Below are 26,869 nucleotides of genomic sequence, written 5' to 3'. Positions count from 1 at the left end.
GGCTTTTGTTGCTGAAGGTAGAAAAACCAAGACTGGGAAGACTTGGAAGAGAGGAAGGAGCCATAGAAGATAGAAGGGTAGAAGGCAACTTAGAAGAGGATCCAGGAAGAGAGAAAAGGGAGGGAAGGAAAAGGAGAAAAATCTGTAACAACTGTGTCTGAAAAGGATAGCAAAGAGGAAGGAGGAGATGAAAAGGACAGAGATTTGTAATTGTTTGCAGCCATTTTGTGGCAGCTTCTCCTCAAGGACTTTGTGAAAGATGTTCTTTTTCAAAGGGATGCAGTGGGAAGGATTTCCTTAAAATATAAGGTGTCAAGGACTAAAATAAGCATCTGATACACCAGCCTTAAAATGGGTTGGCATCTGGCACCTAATTCTGAAGTTAGGAAGAGTCATTCCAGCAGCCAGTGCAAATTGGTGAAGCTAGAAAAGATACCGAAAGCATTGAGAAAAAAAGCAAGAAAACTCCTGAGGGAAGAGCCTTACTTAGCTTTAGATCAAGAATGAAGGAGCAAATATGCGGTGAAGATGGCGAACTTCTCGGTAGTTGGTAACCTAATGGGAAGGCTCTGTAATCTTAGTTTTCCTTGTCAAGGGCTGTTTTGTGGGGTGCGGGGAGCAGGGGTGTTGGTGTTGTAGGTTTCTCTCTTTGCAGGCATAATTGCGCCCGTTGTCTGTTGCCGAGAAACTATTGCTGAGAAGCTAACAGGCAGTCTGCACGTGCTTCGTTTCCGTCCCACCGGTTCCTGAGGTTAGCGTTTTTTCCATCCAGTCCGGAGAATGGTTAGCTAGCATCTGCAACCCTCCCCAGAATGAGCGAGTCGAGAACCTGGTGGACAGACAGAACACTGCAGGTAGCAGCAGCAAAAGCACCCACAGAAAAAGGGGTGAGAGAAACCAGCCTGCTGGACTCCTGTTGCGGGCCTCCCGTGGAGGGAGGAGGGTAGGCACCCAAATCTTGTTTAGCTTTTGTCCCTTCAGGTGTGTTTGTGAATGTAGATCTAGACGATTCCCAATGTTCCAGTATTGATAATTAACTTAAAGCAAAGAAAGGAAGGAGTTGCCTGTTGAGAATGATTCCAGTGTGGGGAAAACAGGAGCCTTTTTGAGGAACATCCTGCTGATGGCAGCACTTAGAAAAAGAGGTTGCCGCCTCTTGGCACCTGGGAAGGAGCAGCAGCAGCCACTGGAGAGGAGCTTTTGCTTAGAGCAATGTCCAGTCGAGGATCTTGCCTGCCGGGGTCAAATTGCATGTTTTCTCTTTGGAAAGTGCTAAGTATACAACCTTCTTGACAATCAATCATGCTAGCCTTGATGGGGGGAGTGGGGAATGCACTGGGGAGAGGGATAAACACCCGCTTCATTCTAGCCTCTTTGCAGGTACTGTAGCGTCCCCAGGTGGCTTGGTTTAGAACTGTAGTCCTGCAGTATTGTGGCAAGGTCACCACCCCAGAGGCTGGAGCTCTCTTTGCCTAGGAAGAAAGGACAGTGCTTAAAGTTGGCGTTTGTGCTGGAGCCCTGGTCGTTCAGCCACTCCTTTCGGAAGAGCTGGGAACTTGAAAGCTAAGTTTTCCTTAGGGGGCTAAAAAGAAGAGAATTCTCCAGCGTCAGTGCATCATGTGGAAGGGGCTGTCTGGTTGGTTGGAAGGGCGGGGCGGGTTTTAGGGAGGGCATGGGGGATGATAACTTGTTCTCAGATTCTTTTCCCAGGATAATCGTAACGTTAGGCCTGGAAAAAAATATGATTATTAAGCTTCTAGACTGGCAAGTACTTCACGAAATATTCAGAAAAGACTTTCCTTCCAAGTAACGGCCAATACTCATGGAAAGGTCTCTGTGAATCCTTGGGTCCAAAATGAACAGAGCTGCTTCTCTTGCATTCCCTTTAAAGGGCAGGAGAAGAAAACAACTTGCAGATAGGGAGGGTCTTGCGGGGGAGACCTGCTTAGCTAAGAGTTGGCAGGGGTGGGGTTGAACTCTTCATGCCTTTAGTGGTTTGTGGTTTTCTTTTGGCATTTTTTGCAGGTGCTTAATATGTCTTAATGCCACTGTAGAGGCTTCAGGGAGAAAGGAGGAGCTTAATGATCCTGGTGTGGGATTCCTTCTGATGGTAGCTTGTATAATTTTTCCAAGTAAGATTCTGCTTTTGATTGCTTTGTCTTGTGTATGAGTTCCAAGTCTAGGAATTATTTGCATTGATGAACATTCTTGCGTAATGAATTCTGTAACATACTGAAAACAATTCAAAGTTAACAATGACAAGACTTAAACAGCTCATGTAAGCAGATTAATGATTAAGTCATACCATTAAAACGAAAAAAAAAGATTGTCTAATGCTCATAGTTCAATATGTGTCTTTGTCTTCTACGCGCAGTGGGGGGGGGGGCTTGGTAGGGAAACATTTCTTGTCTAGCCCTTTTTCAGATCCGTCTTCAGAATACTAGCCTACAGGAGCCTGAGAAATACAAGGCCTCATAAGCAGAGGGAGCAGCTTCTTGGTGGAGGATAAGTAAAGGCAGAACCATCCTATGCTATTACTCCTTTGATTGATGGAAAAAGTCCCAGATGTTAAACAAGTGAATGTCCAGTGCCAACCAAGGGGGGAAAACCCCCAAGGTCATAAGCAATGAATCAGGCAGATTTGAAGTGTGTGGATTGAGTGTGAAATGCCATGATGATATTCTGTGAAATTCCCAAAATCAATGCAAGGAGGAGGAGGAGGAGTTGGCATTAAAGCCGTGAGAGAGATCCCATTTCTTCAGTGTGGGAGCAAAATTGAAAGAGAATCTTCAGGGGAGCGGCAAATAAGCTTTCTACCAAAGTGTGATGCCCATTCTTTGATACGCAATATTGCTAAATCTTAATGGAATTGGAAGAGAGAATAATGTGATGTTGAAATATTCCTAAATCTAAATGGAAACGAAGAGAGAATAATGCAAAGCCACGCTAGTGTTGGATCAAACGTGTGTTGGAGAGGAGAGGAGGCGCCTTGTGCTGTTGTCATTCTTTACCTCAGACAGGTGCTCAGCACTCCTAAGGAGAGGAAATGTGCTTCGTTCCATCGGGGAGCTGTATAAGCGAGCAGGCATCTGTTACAGATAAGTTTTACCTATTTTGCCAGAATTGCATGTCAGAAAGGTGGGTGGCTTAATCTTTCCAAGTTGTGGTAGGTGCCGGAGTCATTTGGATCAGCCCTACTGGCTGCCTGCTAACCACGCTTCTTGCTGGGTTGCCTGTGGCCCCCAGTTGCCCTCAAAGGGGGAGCTACAGCTCTACTAATCTGATCATGCTTTCTGTTATTTCCTGGGCGTCTGGGCCTCGCCTTGCCCACTTGATAGGAGCAGACCACTATAGGTGGCGCATCCCTGCCCTTTAGAGGGTGTATTCAATGCCAGTCCAATCGCAGAAGCATGCAACAGAGAGCAAAGTAATGGTAGCATTCAAAGCACTTGTGAAAGACCTCCTAGAGGTGGCACATTAATACACTTGCAATAAAATGACTAAAGTACTCAAAGAATAGGAAGTTGTCGTCTTTGTTCTTAAATAAACCATGCTACTGCTGTTGATGTTGCTGTTGTTTGTGAATCGCTCTCGGGTTGTTTGGTGGGGGTCGGGGGGCATTCTTGTTGTTCTTTCAGACTCTTTCTCCGTGAACACCCCCGTCTTTATTGGACAAGCACAGAAATTGAACAGAAGACTGGTTCTCTAAATCAGGCAGGAAATCTTTGCAGCCTATTTTTCCTCCTTTCCCCATTCCACTGAGGCAGATGGTAGATCCATACAGATTGGCATACAGAGGTCTTGTAACTAAGGAATATGATCTGACCAAGGGAGGAGTTCTAAAATGCTTAAAACTAGACCAGTGGGGGAAAACACTTAGCGGTTTGGGGTAAGTAAATGCCTAAGTTCACATCTTGCAGCTGAAGAAGCTGTGTTCTTCCCAGAACTTGAGCCGTGGCAATTTTACCAGGCAAAAATCCAGACACAGGAGGAGGACAGAATTAGTACAAGTGTGTACGTCTGTGTACGTTAAACTAAAGATTAACACTTGTTGGTCTTGCCTAGCATTGCCTATGTAGAAACTTGCATGCCCCTTTGATATGCTTGCCATCCATCTCCTGTAGTGCTAGCGCTGTCATCTCTTTCCAGTTAACAACATGCAGGGCTGGGCTGAGGGGGGTGATATGGGGGCAACTGTTTCAGTGTCTTGTTTCAGAGGCTTCATCTCATAATGCCTAGACCCTAACGCACCATTTGTGAAGCTGCTCAGGATGATGACTCTCTCCTGTTGCCACATTCTCTGTGCGCATGTGAAGGCCTTTGCAGTGAGTTGACTGACGCTAGCTCGTACACTTAACAGCTGTTCTGACTTGATCACCTTGGGGGTGGCGGGAGGGGCTCACATTGTCCCAGCTCTTCTTTTTTGCAGACTTCACAGAGAGAAGCGTGTCTGAAGCAGATCTGTTCAGGTGGCAAGTAATAAATGATGGCAGTGTGCTTGATCTGCTTGCATAGAGAATATGAATCTGCCTCCTTTCCCTTGTGTGGAGTAGTGATTGTTGAAGGAGAAATAAATCGCTGAGTGACAAAGTGCCTGTGGTTTGAAAGGAGCTCTTGAATCCGATGTCCAGTAAAAACCCTGCCGTGTAAACGCTCGTTGTATGACTGAAAGACATGTGCATTTTGACTGTGCTGCTTTAGGTAACCTGCTGTTTTGTTCTTCTTTGGCTGCTGGGGGAGGGGGAGAGGGTACTGAAGCCTTTAAGTCTCTTCCAGATGCATCTTCACATCTCACAGACACCAGAAATAAAACCCTTCCAACCCAACAAACCATCAAGAAGCGAACATCACATTCCACCAGTTAGTGGTCGTATTTTCCGTGCAATGCTTTTGTGTGGGTCTCTCCTTTTTCAGTTTCCTCACAGTTTTGAGCAACAGCACACAACACCCCAATAAAGCCAGCTCTCCTCGAGGAGCCACAGAAGTCATGGCAGTAAGAAACAGTTGTGGTCAAAGCCCTTTTGTATGGGATGAGTGGGAGGGGGCTGGTGACAAACCAGTGTCTCTAGATTGCTTTTCACAGACCAGTAGAAGGAACTGCCAGACACAAGAATTCATACTTCAATGGACAAAAGAACAGGTGAACCACATTTTCTCTCTTTTCACAGCAGGAATCGTGAAGCCAGAATGTTAAGAGACTGGGAAGTTTTTAATGCATCTTCCCGTTCTGCCTCTGTAGGTTCAGCTTCATGCTGAAACCCCAGTCACAATGGGAGTAAATACTGTATGTGAATTCCATCCTTAACGGGTGTATGAGGCAATGGTGGGTTGAGACCCGATAAGCTTTAACAGCCGAAAGGGATCCCCACTGAAAGAGGAGCTTCATGCTCCAAAGCCCCTCTCCAGACACCTTGTAATGCATAGCTGGAGTGGAGGCAGAACTAATGGCAAAGAATTGAAGAACCTCCTGAGAAGACTGGCTTGCCCAGTGTCATTGGCAGGATGGGGCCCTTTGTGATAACTCTGCAGTGGGCTGGCAGAATTGCCATCAGTCTATAAGGTGTCTGTGGCCATGGTGGTGCTAACACTGAATCATGGCCATCTTTGAGTTTTTAAAGTCACTGACTTGACAAGTACTTTAAGAGGTTTTGTGGGGGGTGGGATAATGCCGCAACCCGCTTTTTTGCTAAGAATCTTCCAGGAACAGCTATTGCGCACATAACTCAGCCAACACAAAGCGTTGACTCCATACTAAAGCTTGGATCCTCTCCAGTACTTCTGTTCTCAAGGTAATCCATTAAAATACCAATTTCAAAACCAGAGCTACCAAACGGCTTGTTTGGCCAGTAACTTCTCACTCCAAAGCTAACATCGCAGTTGAAGGAAGGTAACTACTGAAACCCTTGACGTTATCCGAGAGCAAAATACTGATGATATGACAGGCACAGACTCTGAACAAGTAAACACCTAAATGCTGTATGATAAAAGCAGTAACCAGCGGTTGTACGTGTTGTGTTTGTGGGACATAATGGGTGGGTACCATGTGCTTGGCTAGGCAGATTTCCAGTTGTGATCCACAGAGTGGCATTGGGGAGGGTGTTGCAACTCTTGTGCTAAGACTCTTTCAGGTCGCAATAAAGGGAGTAGTCAGAAGCAGAAGCTTTATGAAGCAGATTCCTTCAAATCTCCAAACCTCTCTTAAGGTTTTTCTTTTCCTGAGAGAAGAATCTTGTGTTTTCTCAGGTTTTGCTTTTCACCTTGCTGCATTACAAAAAAAAAAGCAAAAGACACTGGTGGTCGGCACTCCTGGTTTCCAGGATGGGGTTCAAGTCCCTGCGGTGTCCTTGCTTGCTTCCAATGCAACTCCTATATGTTTCACTTCTTTCTGTCATTTTCTGTGCTGTTGTGATTTAGCAAAGATTATAGGATGTGATTTTACTGATAGATTTCCTATAAAGACATTGCATATGATTTAAACACAGTAAGAATTATACAGTGGTGCCTCGCAAGACGAAATTAATCCGTTCCGTGAGGCTCTTCGTATAGCGATTTTTTCGTCTTGCGAAGCAAGCCCATTGACATCTTAGCAGATTAGAGGCTTTTAGCGGATCAGCTGATAAGCGGCTTAGCGGCTTAGGAAAAGGGGGGGGAAGGGGGAAAAACCCGCAGGAACTCGCAAGACATTTCGTCTTGCGAAGCAAGCCCATAGGGAAATTCGTTTTGTGAAGTGCCTCCTAAACGGAAAACCCTTTCGTCTAGCAGGTTTTCCGTCTTGCGAGGCGTTCGTCTTGCGGGGCACCACTGTATTTGTGTGTGTGTGTGTGTGTGTGTGTGTGTGTGTGTGTGTGTGTGTGTGGTGCTGGCAAAATTGTCATGCTCACTTCTGTAGGTTTTTGATAATAGGTAGGGATTCTTCCTCTCTTTAGATCAAGGTGTATATGTATGGTAGGAGATGCCGCCTGCTTGACTTGTGATTTTGCAGTCTGAAACATTTATGTATAGTAAACCAAGTTTTCCCTCTTAACGTGTCTCAAGAGTCTCCACCCCCATCATTCTGCCCGGATGCAGAGGTCCAGCGCCAAGAGTCTTCTGGAGGTTCTCACCCTGCGAGAAGCAAACTTACAGGGAACCAGGCAGAGGTCCTTCTCGGTAGTGGCGCCCGCCCTGTGGAACACCCTCCCATCAGATGTCAAGGAAATAAACAACTATCTGACTTTTAGAAGACATCTGAAGGCAGTCCTGTTTAGGGAAGCTTTTAATATTTGATGAATTACTGTATTTTACTATTTTGCTGGAAGCCGCCCGGAGTGGTGGGGTATAACTAATAAATTGTTGTTGTTGTTAATTTGTTTGCCTCTAAACACTACTGGCTTGCCTGCCTGGCATTTAAAAGGTCTTTAGGATCCCCAGCCCAGAATAAAATAAAGTATCGGGTGTCAGGAGTTTTATTTAGGCAAGAATAGGGGGAAACACATCCATGAACTTGCATATATTATAATCCCAGCAAAAGACCCCCAACCCTCTGTTGGTGCGTGCATATGTATGAATACACGTTGGACACATATGTGGGTTTAGACACAAACTGTTAACAGTTCCATTTCAAGTCCAGAGAAGAGCCATCCAATGGTGTTATTTTCCTTTATTGAGCTTTTATTAATGCCCTTGAATTTTCTGATGTATGGGAAGCCAGGCTATAAAGTCTGTAAACATTAAAAATGTGGAGAGGATCAAGATGATGAGGGATAGGAAAGAGAAAACAAATTCAAGTGCCAGCTTGGCGAATGGACAGAGATAATGTAAACCTAAAGAAAAATCTCAGACTTGATTGAATATGAAACATTTAATGCTTTTATACATCCCTCATATGATTTTCCAAGAGGGTACATAAGGAATGGAACTTTTGGTGCTTGTGAAGAAAAAGACGTACTCATTCTCTCTCTAGTTGAGTTTTCCCTGTTGCATTGATAACACAAAATAAATATAGCAAGATTTTCTCTCCCTATATACCCACTAACTCACCAAAAACACTTTGTTCTGTCAGAATCAAACCATGGCCATACTCATGCTTTTGGAAAGGTCCAGTGATGAATGAAGTATTAAAACCTTTTGAAGAAGAATAATTAAAATCCTACAGGAGCAACATCTAATTCTGATTTTACATGGCAAGCCAAAATATATTAACTGGAAAAACTACAGATTTTTCACTGGATAAAAATATAATAAACTAGCTAACTAGTCTATATAAAAGTGTCTTTTGAAAGCATCTACAAAAGATAAAGACTAAGTAGTAGAAATTGAGAAACTTTTAAGGCAGAAAGAGGTTTTTTTAAAAAAAAGTTATCAAAATACTCTGTGCAGTTTATAAATATGCACAATTTTGAGCATACAATCTGGGGCAGCATTTGCGATGGAGGTAAACAAACTGCTCAGTAATGGCCCATAGCTTAAGATGCATTGTAAAAGTTAACCGATTGCAGCCTTGTACCTCTTTATGCAGCAAAAGGCACTTAGCTAGGTGATTTCTGATATTTTTCTTTGCTGTGAAATATAACCAAGAAAATAGGTTTCATTTGTCTGCTTCTTGTCCCCCTAGTGTTAAGGAGGATGACTGCAAAGAGGAACTTTACAGCTTCCTCTCTGAAACCCTAACCAAATCTGACCACACCTGCAACTCATATGCCAGTGACTCTGGCCTTGGATTCCAAACCTATCCTAGGTTCTGTGAATGACTAACATGCCTCTTAAATAAAGTCCAAAATGTCTGTCAAACACCCATTTAGTTCAAGGTTGGGGGACATGTTGGAGAGGGGCCTCTGGTTGTTTCTGGACTGCAATTCCCATCATCCCTGACTACTGGCCATGCTGTCTGCCGGGGCTGATGGGAGTTTGGAGTCCAACAGCATCAGGATTCCCATCCCTGATTTAGTGTTTGAAATGAAATACATTTTAACGCTTTCTGACCTTGCTCTATAAATATGCCTACTAGTTTTGGGAGCCATTTTATTAGGTGACTAAATTAAGAATTGCTCATTTCCATTATCCAAAGAGTTACCTTCACTTTTAAAACAAAATTACATTTTATATGTAGATTACAAAACCAAGGGGCGTCAACAGAGGGCCATCGAACAGATGCAACCATTTCTTTTTAACACCAGTTTTTAAGGAATGCGTCGTGTTCAGAGTCCGTTTCCTCTCAAATGCTCCTGGGTGGTAAACGCTGCTTGTACATCCCTGCAATAGCTTTGGCTGTGCTGTAGATCATCTGTCGACGGGACATGCCGGTGAATGCAGAGTGCCAATCCGTTCTGTTGACGTGCAGTAATTGCTTCTCTATCACTTCCCCCACTGTCACCAACAAACCTGACCATCTTAGGTTATAATCCTGAGGAGTTAGACTTTGAGCCTGTGAAATAATTTAAATCGGGAGTGAGTACAGGAGAAAAGAAGAAGCACCCGAGCAAGTTCAACCTCCTCCGGAGCTATATCGCCATAGTTCAAAGTTCATTCAAAAGAATAAATAATACTGCTGCTGGCATTTGACTTAACAAGTGTAACAGTCAAAGTTATACAGCAGCTATAAGGTCTATAGAAGTTCTATAGAATTTAAAGTGCTGCTAGTAAATTTGTTGTGAAACGAACCTCTGGTTTAACAGGCTAAGGGACAACAGAAACACTTAGTTTTCTCCTTTTCAGGAATAAATTGGCGAAACTTTCACTCAGTGACAGCAGATTATAGGCATTTTTTCACAGCACCATCAGTGCCCATGACTAGGTTCTCTGAGTTGAGGTTGAAAGTACATTTAGCATAGAGCAGAGATGGCTAGAAGGCTCTCACATTTGCTTTCTGTTGCTCCAGAGGGTGGAAGTGAAACCAATGGGCCCAAATCAGAAGGGGAATCTCACTAAACACGAGGAGCCTGCGATAGCTCAGTTGGTAGAGAATGAGACTCTCAGAGCTGCGAGTTTGAGCCCCCCATTGGGCAAAAAGATTCCTGCATTGCAGGGGGTTGGACTAGATGGTCCTTGGGGTCCCTTCCAACTCTACAATTCTGTGATTCTGAGCCTCCTGGCAGTGCAGGACGTTCAAAGGTGCCTCAGAATGAATGAGGCTGACTCGCTGTGGTTTCTAAGCCCTCCAGCGTACAGACCATCTTAAGAAACATCCCCCAATGCTTACTGCCAGCTCACTCACAAATGTTCAATATATTAAGCGGTATAGATATCAATCAATCAAATGTAATCCACATTATTTTTTAAAATATATGCAATGAAAGAGACACTAAAGGTGATAGAATTTAATGGCAATCATTTTTAGAAGTGTGTACAACTAGAGTGATATTCTGGGGTTCTTGGCTACCATCCCTTAGAAGAGGCTTTACCTGCTGCGTTGGAAAAGGATTCAGCCCCTTAGAGATTAAAACTTACCTGTTGGACATATTCCAAAGGCACTGGCGTTGCTTGTGTAAATGTTTCCAGGTGAATGCCATGGACGGGATCTTCGACAATTAGGCAGCCAATATCAAACCACCTGTTACAGTGAAAAAAAAGTTTATTATCAAATCATATTAAATATGAATTCCGCGTATTAACTGTCTAGAGAGCTTAGTAGTTTTGAAAGGCAGGCAGCCAAGGCACCTCCACTAACACTCCCCTTTGGAAACAATTTTTAGTTTTCCCAGCCAAAAGCTAACAAGGAATAACTAGCTTTTGTTCCAGAATTTATAGTCACGTTCCAAACTCTAAGGAAGTTAATTACAAAATGTCAGAGGTCTGTTCCGGCAGGGTTTTGCTTGCTAAACATTGCAGGATCTGGCCACGCTTGAAAGTGAATTATTTAATTATGGGTTATGCAAAATATGCCCAGTTTTAAGCACTAGGGACAAGAGGGTGAATTATACCAAGCAACTGCAGCAGGCAGACAACTCTTATTCCAGCTCCTGTTTAGAGTATCAACAAGTCCTGTGGATATGATACTAATGGACTTTTATCTTGAGTAACATGTTAAATGGCCTTACTTGTCAGGAAGCAATTCCGCAATGAAATTTTCCACAGACACGGCAGGCTGCTTCTCATGAATGACTCCTGTCCTGCGCAAGCTGTCAATCCTTTCTTGAGCTCCCTAAAGGACAAGGAAAAGAAGCAGTCAATACAGCTCTCATTCAGCACTTACTGCTTGCGATGAACCTTAGCCAAAAGCAAAATCAAGGATCCGAAGTAAACCAACTACAAATATTCAAGTTTACAGAAGGGAAATGGGACGCTCAACTGCAATCTCAGTGTGTCTTTGGTTCCTTAGTGACCAAGTCCTTATTTTGTGCTTTTATAAAAATGGATTAGGCTTTGTTTCATTTTTGTAGATTTTGTGTTAAAAAGAAAACATTGCCAAAGAGTTATTAGGTGCTACATTGTTGTGTATGAAACAAGTGAAGACACATTTTAAATGATTTTTTAAAAATATCACAAAAGTGATACAAATCTCCATGAAACGACGACGACTCGCCTTCAATCCAGCTGCGTAGCCAACTGGCTGTGGCGCAATGTTGGACTGCCCAGCTTCTCCTGTGACTGTGGCCATTCCAAATACTTCCTGAAAAGCTTCTCTTACAGCAGCAACCTTGACTTCTTTAGTAGAAGTGACAACAATGTCCAGTTCTCCCCCAGATTCTATAACAAAAAAACATTAAAACATAATCCTATACAGGCAGATACATTCAGACCGTGGGGTGAGGTGGGAGAGAACTTGTGTTTGCCAGTCAGGATCCCTCCCTTTTCTTGGCAAAGCAATTATCTGGAGATGGACCAGGGTGCATATTTATTGTCATCTTTCACACACATGTCTCAAGGCAACGCACTATATATATTTAAAATGGCACAGAAAATAACAGACAGCAGCAACTAGCTTTAAAAAAACTATACAATGCAGACACTCATGGCAGACACACACACACACACACACACACACACACCAGTCTAGGTGTTGACCGAACAAAAATGTCTTCAATTCTTTTCTGGAAGGTGCAGATAGCAGGCACATATCAGGACAGCTGCAGCCATACTAAAAGCCCTGCATCATGCTCTGCTATGGTTTAGTGAGATGTGAATAAGTGGCTTCCATATGGGGTTACCCACTCCCCTACCTCCTGCATGGCCAAGAGCCTGGAAGCTTCCACAATGCTGTTTGTCAGATCATCCAGACCAATTGTTAATCCTCATTACGGTTACCTTCAAACAAACCAACTTCAAACCATGGCTTCAGGAAGACAACTTGTTTAAACTAACCATAGTTAAGACTGGTGACTGTTCTAGGTCTGAATGACATGCCAAGCTGTGGTTAACTGAAAGTGGAAGCAAAATATCCCCCCCCCCCCCACTGTTCTTCTCCCGACCATGTGTGAAAAAGATGGGTGAGTGGGGGAGCACATAAGGCTGGGAAGAGGCCAGCTAGACACTTTCACTTATCACAAAACCATATGCAGCCATTGGCTGCTACAACTTTTTAAAATGTCAGCCTTCAACACTTATGTACAACGTGGTCTCTCTCTACATGGCTTGCTAAGAGAAGCACACAATTACTTTAGACAAGTTTTTGGTCCTGTTTAACTAGAGGCTTTTCATGGGGGAGGAGCCCTTTCCCAAAAAGTCCCGCCACTAGATACCCAATACTATCAAATTAGCGGCCGTTGTAACTTCCTTTATGAGTTCACTCTTCAAAACACACCGGTCGCAACATCAGTGAAGCTTGTATTGCTATGAAGATGCACTTGGCAAATCTGCAAAATGCCTCCACTGGCTGTGTGGCCTGATGTTTGCAGGAGGAGCTAAGATTGTGATCCATCAATTAGAAACAGAAAGAGACAATGTCTCATCAAACAACAACCCCAAAAGAGAGGCTTTGCTGCAGCCTAGGTTTGTGAGGGCCCTGAGAAGGATGAGTTGCATGCTGCCCGCCCCCCAGCCCAGAGGCTTTCTCCACTTACTGATATAGGGAGCCATGCCAGGATCCAGAGTTGTGATCATTGTCTCCATTGAGTGCTTGGTTTTATCCAGCACGGACTTCACCACAGGATTCCCTGCCACACCCTGCAGGGAAAAGGCAAAACTCATTCAGCTCATTTTGCTCTCAAGGCTATGCCTGATTCAGCCATTTGCTTCTTGCAGATGTTGTATTTCAGACCCTCCAAGTGTTCCTAATTTCCTGGGACAGTCCCAGATTTACAGAAGCTATCCCAGTTTCTGATTTGATCCAGAAATGTCCTGCTTTCCCTTAGGACATCCCTACTTTCATCGGAGAAATGTTAAGAGGGGACACCTCTATTTTCATCAGAGAAATGTTGCAGGGTGCGGCATTTTTTACTCTGGGATTGCTACTGAGATGAAGAGCGGCTTGTCAATATCTTATACATGTAAATATATTACGCCAGCTCAGGGAATGCAAAACACAAGCAGAGAGAGAGAGAGGGCATGCATGCTGGCCCCACTCTCAATATCTCTCTGTGCCCCAACACCATGTGCTCAAACTCAGAACAGTCTAAAACTACAGTGGTACCTTGGTTTGCATACGTCTTGGTTTGCATACGTTTTGGATTACAAACACATCAAACCCGGAAGTATGTGTCCCGGTTTGCAAGCTTTTTTTGGATTACAACCCATTTTTTGAATGACAATTTTTTGGGGGGAAGCCCTGTTGGCGAAAGTGCGTCTTGGGTTACAACCTGTTTTGGTTTACAAACAGACCTCTGGAACGGATTATGGTTGTAAACCAAGGTACCACTCTATTCTCATGGCTACAACACCAGCCTAATTAAATTTTTTTACTCCCCGCTCCCCTCCTGCTCTGTGTAGCATCTTGCCTGATGCTCACTTCTGTAATATATGCTTGGTCACAAAGAAACTATTGTCTGACTATGGTTTGGAGGCTTTTCTTATGGACCAGCAGCACAGCTACCTTTGCTTTTCAGCCTTACTTTGATAAAGCCCCATAGTCCTCCTCCAGCAGATGCGTCACTCTGCACAACAGCTCCCCGGGGATCTTCGTGTTCCTCTGGGAAAGTAATTGAAGAGCCTGCTCCAAAGCCAGGTGCCAGTGGGGGTGGCCCACAGGGCTGCTGTGATGCCGGGCCAGTGAAGACACCTGAAAACCAACAGCAAAGAAACGTTTTGCATAACCCACCATGGTTCACAACTGCTGTTAAGCTGCCTTTTCTTATTAAACAATTAAAACAATACTGCACATCTTCAATTTTCCAGAAAAAAACCTGTTTATGTCAAAAGACCTTTACCAGTTTAAAGACACAATTTGAGTTTGGAGGTAACTGTACATTCTGACCACGTAAAACTAGTGGCAGTTTCAACCCTCACACAGGCCTCTTTCCAACCTCCATTTTGGCAAGCAAGAGGCATTATCACAGTTCAATAATACCTTGCTTTTTATTATAAAAAATTATTAATTTTTCCAATTTAATAATCCAATAAAAACCACATCAAAACATTCCAAATTGCAATACAATAAAAAAGCCAAATATAAATGCCGAATTTTATATCTTTGGGTGACTTCCCATGCTGTGAATTTCACGAAGTGCTGATCATCTAATATCACATTGCTTTTCTTAATTAATCAACAAGCCATTCTGATGTTATCAATAACACCTTCCAGCCTGGCTAAAGTACCTGAGGAGAGCTGGTGTGAGAGGAGGGAAATGTGGGCTGGGGAATGTCCTAAGGGCTGTATATATCTCACAGCCTAGAACTCAACCTCACACTTGCAATATAGTGTTTGTGGGTTTAAAAAGTGGCTGAAAACAGCTTGGGACCAGGTTAGATCTGTAAGACCAGGTAAGACACTGGTCTTACAGATGAGGCCATTCTGACCATACCGTGACCCACATAGCTCCATCTGATGTGCGTGTGGAGAGGGAGTGTTCTCTGTTGTGGAGCCTGTAATGCGGAACATGCTCCCCAATGAGAACAGGTGAGCAACAACTGTTGGGTGTTTTCACAGTCAACTGAAGACACAGGCTTGCTTTGACCCTTACTACTGGTCTCTGGTGTTTTATTGTGTTTTAAATATTCTGTTGGGAGCTGCCCAGAGTGGCTGGGGAAACCCAGCCAGATGGGAAGGGTATAAATTATTATTATTATTATTATTATTATTATTATTATTATTATTATATATCAGTGATGATTTTACTCATGTTATTGACAATTGTTTTTCTTGGACATTATTAAGTTTTATCGCTATGTGAATCACTTTGGTTTTCCGTAATTGAAAAGCAGCATAGAGAACATTTAATAAGTAGCATTTAAAAATAAAAGGGAGGAGGGAAGGCAACCCACGTGAGCATGGCCTACATAGATATGCATTTCCTGGTCAAGGTCCACGCATGGTGGGGCAAGGGTGCAGGAGCCAGCCTCAAGCCATTTGGAACCAGCCAGCATTTCCTGGGAGAGAATCAGTACTGGTTTCCTTGGTAAAACAACAACCAATATAGATAAACTCTTGTTTTAAAAAGCCAAGCAAAAACACTATGGTTACCGGTGACTGAAGGTGCAGAAAACGAGGGCATCAGGGGCGTCTGTGGTGCTCGTCCCGCATGGCCTTTGGTGATGTCGTGGGTCGATGCCATAGAAAACCCTGATATGGGAGGACCAGTGGGAGGGGCAGAAAGCACAGGGCCAGGAGTTGAACTCAGGGGTGGAGGGGATGAGAACTGGGGACGGGGGCTGCTGAAAGGGGACGAAGCGACTGGCGGTGTCATCATGGGTGGCCTCGAGGTCCCAAGGGAGGCACCTGCTGAAAGGGCCATGGGAGGCACGAAAGGCAAAGGCACCGGGGATGTCGTCATGGATGGAAGAGAGGAGCCTGCAGAAGTTGGCAAAGGCGAGGAAAATGGTGCTTGGGAAGGAGGAAAAGAGGAGGGAGGAGGGAGGGAAGGGGCTGAGGGCGAGAGAGGAAAAGGAGAAGGCAAGTTTTAGTAGAGGGGCTTTTTAAAACTTTTAGAATGATACAAACAAAAGATCTGCAGCAGAATAATAGAACTAAAACATCTTATATTTGTAGCAGATTAGCAAATAACTTATAGTAAGGAAATAGCCCAACAGCTAAGAAGTCAATGATTAACCATGTGACACAATGCACAGCCAGCTCTTCCTGTGCAAGCAAAGGTTTATTACTGAGCTGCAAATATTAAGCATTTTCATCCAATGAAGTTATAATTTAGAGATCAAACGGCATATGTTTTAAAATGCAATTGAAGCAGGTCATTGGATTGAAATGTTAACATGAATTTAAGTGACACTTTAAGCTCAAATGAAAACCCTCCCCAATTAATTAGTGCGGCTGGCAGCAAGCAAAGGCTCCAGACCCTTGAAGTTAGAAGAGCTCCTCCTTTCCTTCTGAAATACCTTTTCTAAGCTCAATCTACTTTTTGAACTAAACTACCACTCTGACTTTGATCTGCCAAGACAATGGCATGTAAGATAACACTCAGCTGAGAGCAGCATCTCATGCGTGCACTTTCCCAAATGCAGATGTATATTGAATTCGGCTTTCTGGCCATGGGTGGGTGTGTACCAGTGGTTCCATTCCTGTCAATGGTGTATGCTGGGTTCATATGCACATGTGGGCATGCATGTACGTCCAGACATACACCTCATAACGCAAGGTGCTTTGATGTCCCAAGATCAGCCCATAAACCAGCTATTCCCCCCGTATCCTAAAATGAATGTCTGATACCCAAGCACAATTTCATTAGGAAGAAATGTAATTCTTAGCATCTGCTCAAACCATTTGTGTCAGCTAAGGAGCTGTTGGGAGAGGCAAATAATAAAATATAAAGCTGTCTGCCACCTACACATATATTTATATAGTCACAGCTTTCTTGACTTCTCGTTCTATTCCTCCCTGGGACCAGCTAGTGAAAGGTGAGTTAGAAATACTAGAAATAAGCAACAAATTAAATACTTTAAAAATAGTGTGGAAAAGTTTATTGGGCTGGGTCCAGATTTCTCCTGAGCAGAATTCCCCTCATGGGATGCTCACCAGGAAGTGGGGGGACAGATTACTTCTAGCCAATCTCTTCTTCCCTTGCAGCCCCCTAAAATGCTGCTCTGAATGTTTGCAAGACCCTCCAGAACAGACTGAAAGGTAGGACTGCAAAAAAACCCTCCACCCCCACGTCCAGCAGGATTCTCAACTGGAAAAGAGTCCCTTCCAGAAGAGGAGCCCTTCTTTTGTCAAACAGAAGGGACTGCAACCTTTCCTTTTACTGACTCAGAACTACTAAATTTAAAAGGAAAAACCCCCATGTGAACAAACAAGACTAGTCACTGATGAAACACTTATACCTAATGAGACTGGGGCAGTGGTGGTGGGTGCAGGCCCCGCCCCCGCTGTGCTCAGTGGGGGCGTTCCAGGTGGAGTCGTCTCTATCCCGCTCTCTTCCATCATTTTCCTTCAGCAACACAGAGCTGGAAAGAATGAGAAACTGGATTGAAATGAAACAAACAGCCGCTGCATCGTGTACATCTAGTACTGGCTGCTTAAAACTGCCAATTTACAGGACCAGCAGTAAGCCAAATCTCTGTCAGTACTTAAAATATGTCAGTACTCAAAGTCTGATTCAGAGGTGTCTGAACTTCCACTGTGTTCAGACACACAGAAGAACAACAGCTGGTGCAATTTTTCCAACCTGGTGCCTGATAATTAGGATTTAAAGTGTGGGTGCATGGACAACAATGAAAGTTATAATACACATAGCTTCTCAGCAAAATTCTGAAGAGGTTATTCTGAAGATAAGTTTGTGTGACCCTCAAGCCAAGGAGATAAGTAATTATAAACCTTTAGAAGACATCTGAAGGCAGTCCCGTATAGGGACATTGTTTAATGTTTTATTATGTTTTTATGAATGTTGGAAGCCGCCCAGAGTGACTGGGGCAACCCAGTCAGGGGGTAGACCATTATTATTATTATTATTATTATTATTATTATTATTAGGCAAAGGTAAAGGGACCCCTGACCATTAGGTCCAGTCATGACCAACTCGGGTTGCAGCGCTCATCTCGCTTTACTGGCCGTGGGAGCCAGTGTACAGCTTCCAGGTCATGTGGCCAGCATGACTAAGCCACTTCTGGCGAACCAGAGCAGCACACGGAAACACCATTTACCTTCCCGCTGGAGCGGTACCTATTTATCTACTTGCACTTTGACGTGCTTTTGAACTGCTAGGTTGGCAGGAGCAGGGACCGAGCAACAGGAACTCACCCCATAGCGGGGATTCGAACCGCCAACCTTCTGATCAGCAAGTCCTAGGCTCTGTGGTTTAACCCACAGCGCCACCCACGTCCCAATTATTATTATTTAGGATGTCCCTATTTTCATCAGAGAAATGTTGGAGGGCATGGTGTCTGGGGGAAGGAGAGAGGAATATTTAGTCCAGGCATCCTTCATCAGCCTAGCCTACCTCACAGAGCTGTTGTGATAACCTGGGGCAAAACTCACCTCTTAGCCTAATTTACCTTACAGGGCTGTTGTGAGGATGGAATTGGGAGGATGGGGTGCCCACCCTGAGCACTCAACCACCCATTTGGGTCAGGTATGAATTCCGGGCCTTCTACTGTCTAACAACCAACCACCACTGCTGGCGGGGTGGGGTGGGGAACCAGCAAGGAAGTGAGAAGCGATCTGCCTCACCCTTCCCACCTTGGCTCCCTTTGTACAAGGGCGGGGAACTGGAGGCTCCAGGCGTTGAGACTACAACTCCCATCATCCTCATCGTCCCTGACAACTGTCCAAGCTGGAGCCGATGGGAATTGCAATTCAACAGCAGGGTCCGTCTGTCCCCCACCCCACCACCCTGGTCCTTTGTACACTGCTGAAGGATGCGGGGGGGGGGGTGTTTGAAGGTCGCCTTTAAAGAACTACACTTCCCGCCATGCACCGGGGGGCCGGTTGCCTTGCGCACGCGCGCACCGGCATCTGTTCTGCCACGTCTTTGCGCCCCGCTCACTAACTGAGAAGCTCTTCTTCTCCGTTCTACGACCCTCCCTCGTCCCGTCGCCCTTGCTCGCGTGGCCGTTACAGGCAACGGCCGCAGCAGCCGTATCACTAATAGTAGTAGTAATAAAAACAAAAACAAAACCCACCTAAGAGTAAAAGCACCTCAGTCCCTCACGCGTACGCTTCCGCCCGCCAGCCCCTTTTTTCTCGCCTCACCGAAGCGGTGGCGGGTAGGGAGGAAAGGGGTTGCCGCCGCGGCCTCCCACAGCCCGCCCGAGGGGGAAGCTCTTCTTCGCTCTCCCGGCTCCGGGGACTCAAAATGGCGGGAGGCGGGACCGGGGAGGCGGCGGCTTCAGCGGCAGCCGCAACAGCAACCACCTCCCCTCTCCTCCTCCTCTTCCTCCTGGGGACCTGCCACGTTCGCTGCGGCAGCGGGGAGGAGCAGCCGCGGGGCGGGAAAGGCTCGCGCCGCCTCCGCTTCTCTCCGCCACGGCGAACCTCGCTGGAGGCTTGGTTGCCTTCAGCGCACCTGCTGGTTTCACGGGTTTTTTTAAAAAATTAGTTTGTATTATTATTATTATTATTATTATTATTATTATTATTATTAGCCAGTTTTCCAAATTCAATTATATCCTTTAATAATTCTAATATACCGAATCTAGAGGTTTTTCCAGGGTTAAGACAGTATCATCCAACAAAAGCTTTTGTTTTATAATTTCGTTTGCCCACTTTTCTTCCCCTACTTTTGTCATTTAGTGGTTTAGGGGGAAATGTCATGAGAGAGAGAGAGAGAGAGAGGCCCAAACTTTGTACCCTGCTCAGTTATAAGAAATATTAAAATCATTGCTTTTTGAGTTTGCGGGAGGGGGGGAGTAAGCCTTATGGTGAGATCGTTTTTAATTACTGGCCTAGCCAGTCTTGCTTAGTCCTGTTTCAAAAAGTAAAATGTTCCTAGTGTGCACAATTTTTATTTTTTTTAGCAAACCACCAAAATTGTTTGCGCTGTGGGTTAAACCACAGAGCCTAGGACTTGACGATCAGAAGGTTGCCGGTTCAAATCCCTGTGACGGGGTGAGCTCCCGTTGCTCAGTCCCTGCTCCTGCCAACCTAGCAGTTCAAAAGCATGTCAAAGTGCAAGTAGATAGTTACTGCTCCGGCGGGAAGGTAAACGGTGTTTCCATGCGCTGCTCTGGTTCGCCAGAAGGGTGGCAAGTCTTCCCCATTTCTCCATTGCATGCAGGGTGGGAGATGCAATGTGGGGGTGCCCTTAAAAAGACGGGAGGCCGCATCTGTGCTGCTGAAATGGAGGAGGGAGCTGGGAGAAGCACCCTTCTCCCACTTTTTGTGAGTGGGAAAAGTGATCTCTTCAGCCCCATGCGGAGGTCTTCTGGGGGGAGGGCCACAGTGCATAGGAGGCCAAGAATTTCACTTAGTAACTCCAAGCCAGTCTCTGTCTCTTTACTTCAGCTCAACCAACCTCACAGGGTTGTTGTCAAGCTAAGATATAGCAGCACCCTAAGGTGGCGCTGTGAGTTAAACCGCAGAGCCTAGGACTTGCCGATCGAATCCCCATGATGGGGTGAGCTCCTGTTGCTCGGTCCCAGCTCCTGCCAACCTAGCAGTTCGAAAGCATGTCAAAGTGCAAGTAGATAAATAGGTACCACTCTGGCGGGAAGGTAAACTGTGTTTCCGTGCGCTGCTCTGGTTCGCCAGAAGCGGCTTAGTCATGCTGGCCACGACCCTCAACCAATAAAGCGAGATGAGTGCCGCAACTCCAGAGTCGGTCATGACTGGACCCAATGGTCAGGGGTCCCTTTACCTTTAACCCCAAAATAGTGCTTTTAAGCTTTTGGAGCTGTTTCCACTGTTTTTTCCAACGCGTTGCCATACGTGTGGATTCCGCCCGACTTTTAAGTGATTTCCGCCCGGACCCTGTTTCCAATGGCCGATTGCCGGCTGTGTCCGGGAAATTCCAGACTTATGGCAACCCTAGACTTGACTTGCCTGCAGAATACAGTAGGGTGTTTCTGGCAGATGACATAAATCCCTGTTTAAAAAGAACACTACACTAAAATGTGGACTAGAATAAATAGCACTGTATGCACGTAACCTGAGACTAAAGCCCATTTAACTCAGTGAACTTGTTTTTAGGTGGTATGTATAGGATGGCAATGTTAAAATCCCTCAAAAGGCTAGCAAAGAGGCTTTAGTGCTGCCTTCTAAATGGGCCTTGAAGCTCCATTTGTTTTGAGTTTGTTTTACTTAACTACAGTGTAATAAAGCTTCCTCCAGCTTGATGCCCTTCAGATCTTTTGGACTACAGCTTGCATCAACATAGCATTCTGGTTGGGGCAGGTGAAAATTGTAGTCCAGATATCTGAGGTGCACCAGGTTGGGAAAGACCGGTATATTCATTCACAAGCTTCACCCAAAAAATCCTAGGAATTGTAGTTTCTTAAGGGTGCTGGGAATTGTAGCTCTGTGAGCAGCAAACAAAAGCTCCTAGGGCACTTTGAAGGAAGTTGTGTGCTTTAAATATACAGTGTGCACACAGCCGCTGTGGTAAGTTCCACCGACTGAGTTCAGTGGGGCTTACCCCCTCGTAACTGAGTAATGGGATCACACTGTATTTTTATTTATTTATGATATTTAATATATGCTGTTCAATAATGCAAGCTCTGTTACCATTTTACAATAATGGTTTAAAAAACAAGCATTTGCATTGTTCTGCATTATTGAGAGCATAAACATGAAATCTAAAAAAAATCAAGAATAAAATGAGCAACAGGATATAACAGCAAGACCCATGGCAACACCAAAACAGTTTCCAGAGCTGCAAGACTCCCCCAAAATCCAAATACAGTGGTACCTCGGTTCTTGAACGTAATATCTGTTCTGGAAGACTTCGAGTTCCGAAATGTTTGAAAACCGAGGTGCAAAGGGCTGTCAGCAAATTCAAATCAGAAAATGGAAAAACGCAGCAGAAGCCATTCGACTTTTGAGGCGCATTCGAAAATGGAAGCATTTTCCAGGTTTTCAGTGTTCGGGTTCCAAAACATTCATCGACGGAGACGTTCAGAAACCAAGGTACCGCTGTATTTTATGTAAATCTGGGGGAGAGGAAGCCAAAAATTCTGCAACAGAGGCACCAGCAGAGCCTTCTCTGGAGATCTGTGTTTAACTTCTTAACCTACCTCACAGGGTTGTTGGGATTAAATGAGGGGGGGGGGGGGAACCATATAAACCACTTAGAGCTCCATAGAGAAAGTGGGATATAAATTCAATAAAATAATCACAATCATAATGTTGAATTTGGAGCCCTTGAAGCTACTCAAGTAAATAAATAAGAAAGACTGACCCCTCTGGACACCATGGGGGGTCAGGAATTGGGGCACGAAGGAAGGACAGGCCAGCATGCAAGTGGGCAGACAGGTAGCTGGCTGTTCATGCAAGCATTCCCAGCATAATCTTGCTTATTCGCATGTGCTATCTGGGATGCTGCTGACTTGCCTGCGCTGTCCTACTGAGTGTTGTAGCTGTGGGGACTGGCCCAAATATGGTCAGTGGGTGGGTTGGTTGGTTGGCTGGTTGCCAGCAGGACTGCAGATACTGATTCCTTACTCAGATGCTAAGCATGCATGCAGACAGCTGGTGTCCAATAACCCAAGCAGGATCCCAGAATGTTGGAAGCAATTGATGCCAGTTAATTGGTTTGGTTTTATTACTCACTTGCTTCATGGGGTCTGAATGACTTATTTTTCAAAAAAACAAAAAGTTAGGCACCAGGTGAAAATGTTTCTCTTCCACCAGGCCTTGGGCTGATCAACATTCTATGGCCTTCTAAATATGGCTTTGAGAACAGGGTTATTGGTTTGTTTTGCTTTCATTTTTGTTTTAGTATGCATTTTGTGTTTTCATGTTATATTTTTATGTTGTGAACCACCCAGTGATCTTCTGATGAATGGCAGTTAACAAAGAAAAAAAAATATTACTATAAAAACCACACACAAAAACCCACACGATGTGCTTGCACTGCCTGAATATTTTTCAGATGCCCTAAATGTTTCCCATCTCAGAAAAAGACATTTATTGAACTGAGCCAATACACACATTTAGGACATTATAAATTCTATTTTTGTAGGTTATGACTAAAATGTGATGTTCTTTGGTGGTTATACGGTTATGTTGACCTAAGCATTAATAGAAACATTTAAAATATAAAAGATTTATGGGATAGATTTAACTTGGTTTAGGACTACTCACAAGCAATAGATAGGGCATGGTTGGCAAGCAGCCTATAAAAGGTGTGGGTAGGGGCCAACAGTTGCCCCACCCTCCTCACATCTCACATCTAGTGGGCCTAAATCAGTGCTTCCCAATCTTTTCCCTCACAGACTGCTTGAAAATTGCTGGGGGTCTTGGCCAACCATGTAAATATTTGCTTGCCTGTTGCAGTTGTGGTGTGCCAGATCTGCATGGTTTTAAACTATTTCCATTGTCTCTTTTTATTTCTTCTAAATCTTATTTTATTGTATTACTGTTCAAATGCCATAGAAGCCAAACTCTTACAACAAAATGAAATAAAAGCTATTTTAAAATTAATGCATTTACTGCGATGGATGTGCTCTCCCCTCCCCTCCCATCTTCAATCTCACAACTTCAAACATGCCACAGAGCACCTGAATGAGCTAGAGTTCAGGAACCCATGGCCTAAAAGGGTTTATGCTACTTAGCCTCCTTCCCATTTTCTTTACCTATTAAGAGTTGGTTATGGTTTGATCTCAAGACATTTTGGTCTGGCTGTTGGACTCTTCCCAGCAAAGGAAGGTAGGGAGGTTTGGGATGGTGATGTGAGAAGAACAATTACGGTAGCATTTTTGTTGGTAATGTGTGAATACTCTATCCCACTCCAAAACATGAAATCTAAACAGTACAATTTCTAGAGGGAACCATGCTGGGCCAAGGCTCTTCTAAATCATGGGGATATGGAGCTGGAACTATTCAGAGTCCCAAACAGAACATAGGACTGAACAGAGCACATGAATCATTTAAAAGGAAAACTTGTTGTATAACACTAGGTGATGCATTTCATCACAAAAATGACAAGATTTTAAGAATTCATTCCAATTTTATTTCAAAGCGGCAACACACATGTCACAGGCACATACACACAAGGCACCTAAGATTTCAAATGTGTGGTGAAAACTAAAGAACAGCCTGAAGCAGATATTTGGACACCAACCCCCAATTTTCACCTGGCCCACTGTAACCAAAGCAACCAAAGACACTAAATTTTCCTCCCACACCAAACAATGCAAAGACATTAACAGGTCTGCATAGCACAGTTGGTTAGAGCAGTGTTTTTCAACCTTTTTTGGGCAAAGGCACACTTGTTTCATGAAAAAAATCACGAGGCACACCACCATTAGAAAATGTTAAAAAATTTAACTCTTTGCCTATATTGACTATATATAAAGTAATTCTCTTGAATAGGAATCAAATAAACACAAAGAAATTATTTTATAATTACTTTATTATGAAATAGTAAGTAAACAGAAATATGAAAAATTATAAAATACTTTATTTTTAAATCTTTCGATTTTTCCCACGGCACACCAGGCAACATCTCGCGGCACACTGTGTGCTGCGGAACAGTGGTTGAAAAACACTGGGTTAGAGCATAGTACTAATGATAAGGTTGAAAGTTTGATCCCTGTATGGGACAGCTGCATATTCCTGCATGGGGGGTGCGAGTTGGACTAGATGATCCTCAGGGTCGCTTCCAACTCTAGCATTCATTTTGTCTGCTGTAAGGCCACTCATCTTATTTGTCATTTGCAGCTGGAACACCCATGCTGGCCTGTTAGGATAAATGAGTTAGCAGTTACTCTGGAAGCCTATGTTCATGGCTATTCCTCAATAATCTTATGCCACCTTATCCTCTCTGCAAGCTAAACATCCCCAACTCCCATAAGGTTTGGTTTCAAGATCATCTTGGTCACCCTCCTCTGCACATGTTCCAGCTTGCCAATACTGATCTTAAACTGTGGTATCCAGAACTGGACACAAGACTCCAGGTAGGGTCTGACTAATGTAGAATAGAATCCCTTGATCTAGACACTACTTTTGTTGATGCAGTCAAGAACTGCAATAGCTTTTTTTTTGTTGCTACATCACACTGTTGACTCATGTTAAACACGTGGTCTATTAAGACACAGATCCTTTTCATGTGTACCCCGTCAAGCCAGTTGTATCCCATACTGTATTCCAGCCTAATTATAGAACCCTAAAATTTTGTAATTACTGAAATTATTTCAGTTGAAATTGTTTATGTTAAGTTTTGGTCCTGTTGCTCAATCTGTTATGAATCAGGATTCAATTTTATCTTCTGAGATATTAGCTACCCCTAATTTGGTGTCATCTTCAAATTTGATAGGCATCCCCTATATTGCTTCATCCAAGCCATTTATAAAGATGTTGAACATCAGCCCACAAAAGAACCCTGCAGCACCCTACTTGTCATTTTCTTCCAGGATAACAAGGAACCATTTGGTGAGCACACTTTGGGTATGCTCAGTCAACCCAGCTACAAAACCACCTAACAGTAACATTTTCTAGCCCACGTTACCAGTTTCTCCGCAAGATTATTGTGGGGGACTGGTAAACTATTATTCAGGCACTGTTAGAACCAGTGTTTTTTTCTGGGGGTACTCAAGGGTATACTGTACTGGCACCTCCTTTTTCTAGAGAAGTACTATTTAAAACTGTGGCATATAACAACTTCATGGCGAGTACCGACAGTTTTTCTTAAAGAAAAGCACAGGTTAGAACTGCATACCAATCTCTGCATAAATTTCCCATTTAAGGAAACTTTGCTGTTACCTTTACAGAAAAATTGCCACTCCCCCTACCAGATGCTCCCAGTAGCATCTGGAATTCAAATAGACCAGATGGATGTGGAATCTTAAACAAAATCAGTCTTCATCTTACCAGTGGATGGAAAGTTAGGTTGAGAACGGTCCACATGATACAGCCTACCAAGACATTAGGGAAGCAGCTTCACAGCAAAAGCCAAGCTGCATCAGTTGTTAGGTTTCAAATCCTAGTTATCACTGATCAAACCTCAGTAAAATCATACAACATTTAGGCTTTAGAGGATGGAATGCAATTAAGGCAGTGAAGGAAAAGAAAGAGATGAAACATATAGGAGTTGCATTGGAAGCAAGCAAGGACACCGCAGGGACTTGAACCCCATCCTGGAAACCAGGAGTGCCGACCACCAGTGTCTTTTGCTTTTTTTTTTTTTTGTAATGCAGCAAGGTGAAAAGCAAAACCTGAGAAAACACAAGATTGTTCTCTCAGGAAAAGAAAAACCTTAAGAGAGGTTTGGAGATTTGAAGGAATCTGCTTCATAAAGCTTCTGCTTCTGACTACTCCCTTTATTGCGACCTGAAAGAGTCTTAGCACAAGAGTTGCAACACCCTCCCCAATGCCACTCTGTGGATCACAACTGGAAATCTGCCTAGCCAAGCACATGGTACCCACCCATTATGTCCCACAAACACAACACGTACAACCGCTGGTTACTGCTTTTATCATACAGCATTTAGGTGTTTACTTGTTCAGAGTCTGTGCCCGTCATATCATCAGTATTTTGCTCTCGGATAACGTCAAGGGTTTCAGTAGTTACCTTCCTTCAACTGCGATGTTAGCTTTGGAGTGAGAAGTTACTGGCCAAACAAGCCGTTTGCTAGCTCTGGTTTTGAAATTGGTATTTTAATGGATTACCTTGAGAACAGAAGTACTGGAGAGGATCCAAGCTTTAGTATGGAGTCAACGCTTTGTGTTGGCTGAGTTATGTGCGCAATAGCTGTT

The 26,869-nt window shown here is 44.0% G+C and overlaps 1 protein-coding gene across 4 annotated transcripts; it reads right to left on the bottom strand.

Moving 5' to 3' along the window:
- Positions 1-7,825: 7,825 nt before the first annotated feature.
- Positions 7,826-19,490, bottom strand: PRRC1 (proline rich coiled-coil 1). 4 transcript variants are annotated; one of them, XM_083716500.1, is made up of 9 exons: positions 19,141-19,490; positions 17,338-17,466; positions 15,533-15,934; positions 13,965-14,131; positions 12,978-13,080; positions 11,501-11,664; positions 11,016-11,119; positions 10,426-10,528; positions 7,826-9,403 (listed from the first exon to the last, which is right to left on the bottom strand). In XM_083716500.1, exons 2-9 carry the CDS (start codon positions 17,444-17,446, stop codon positions 9,194-9,196), a joined length of 1,362 nt encoding a protein of 453 aa, XP_083572626.1. In that variant the 5' UTR covers positions 17,447-17,466; positions 19,141-19,490; the 3' UTR covers positions 7,826-9,193. The 4 variants fall into 4 exon arrangements, with proteins under 4 accessions (XP_083572626.1, XP_083572627.1, XP_083572625.1 ...); XM_083716501.1 differs by having other exon boundaries at positions 18,698-19,422; XM_083716499.1 differs by having other exon boundaries at positions 11,016-11,115; positions 11,497-11,664; positions 18,698-19,421.
- Between the last annotated feature and the right edge of the window lie 7,379 nt (positions 19,491-26,869).

This window comes from Podarcis gaigeae, assembly GCF_964106915.1.
Source record: "Podarcis gaigeae genome assembly, chromosome: 16".
NCBI classification, from domain to species: domain Eukaryota; kingdom Metazoa; phylum Chordata; class Lepidosauria; order Squamata; family Lacertidae; genus Podarcis; species Podarcis gaigeae.
Note: the sequence above shows the minus strand (reverse complement) of the source record. Positions and strands in the feature narration are given on the sequence as shown.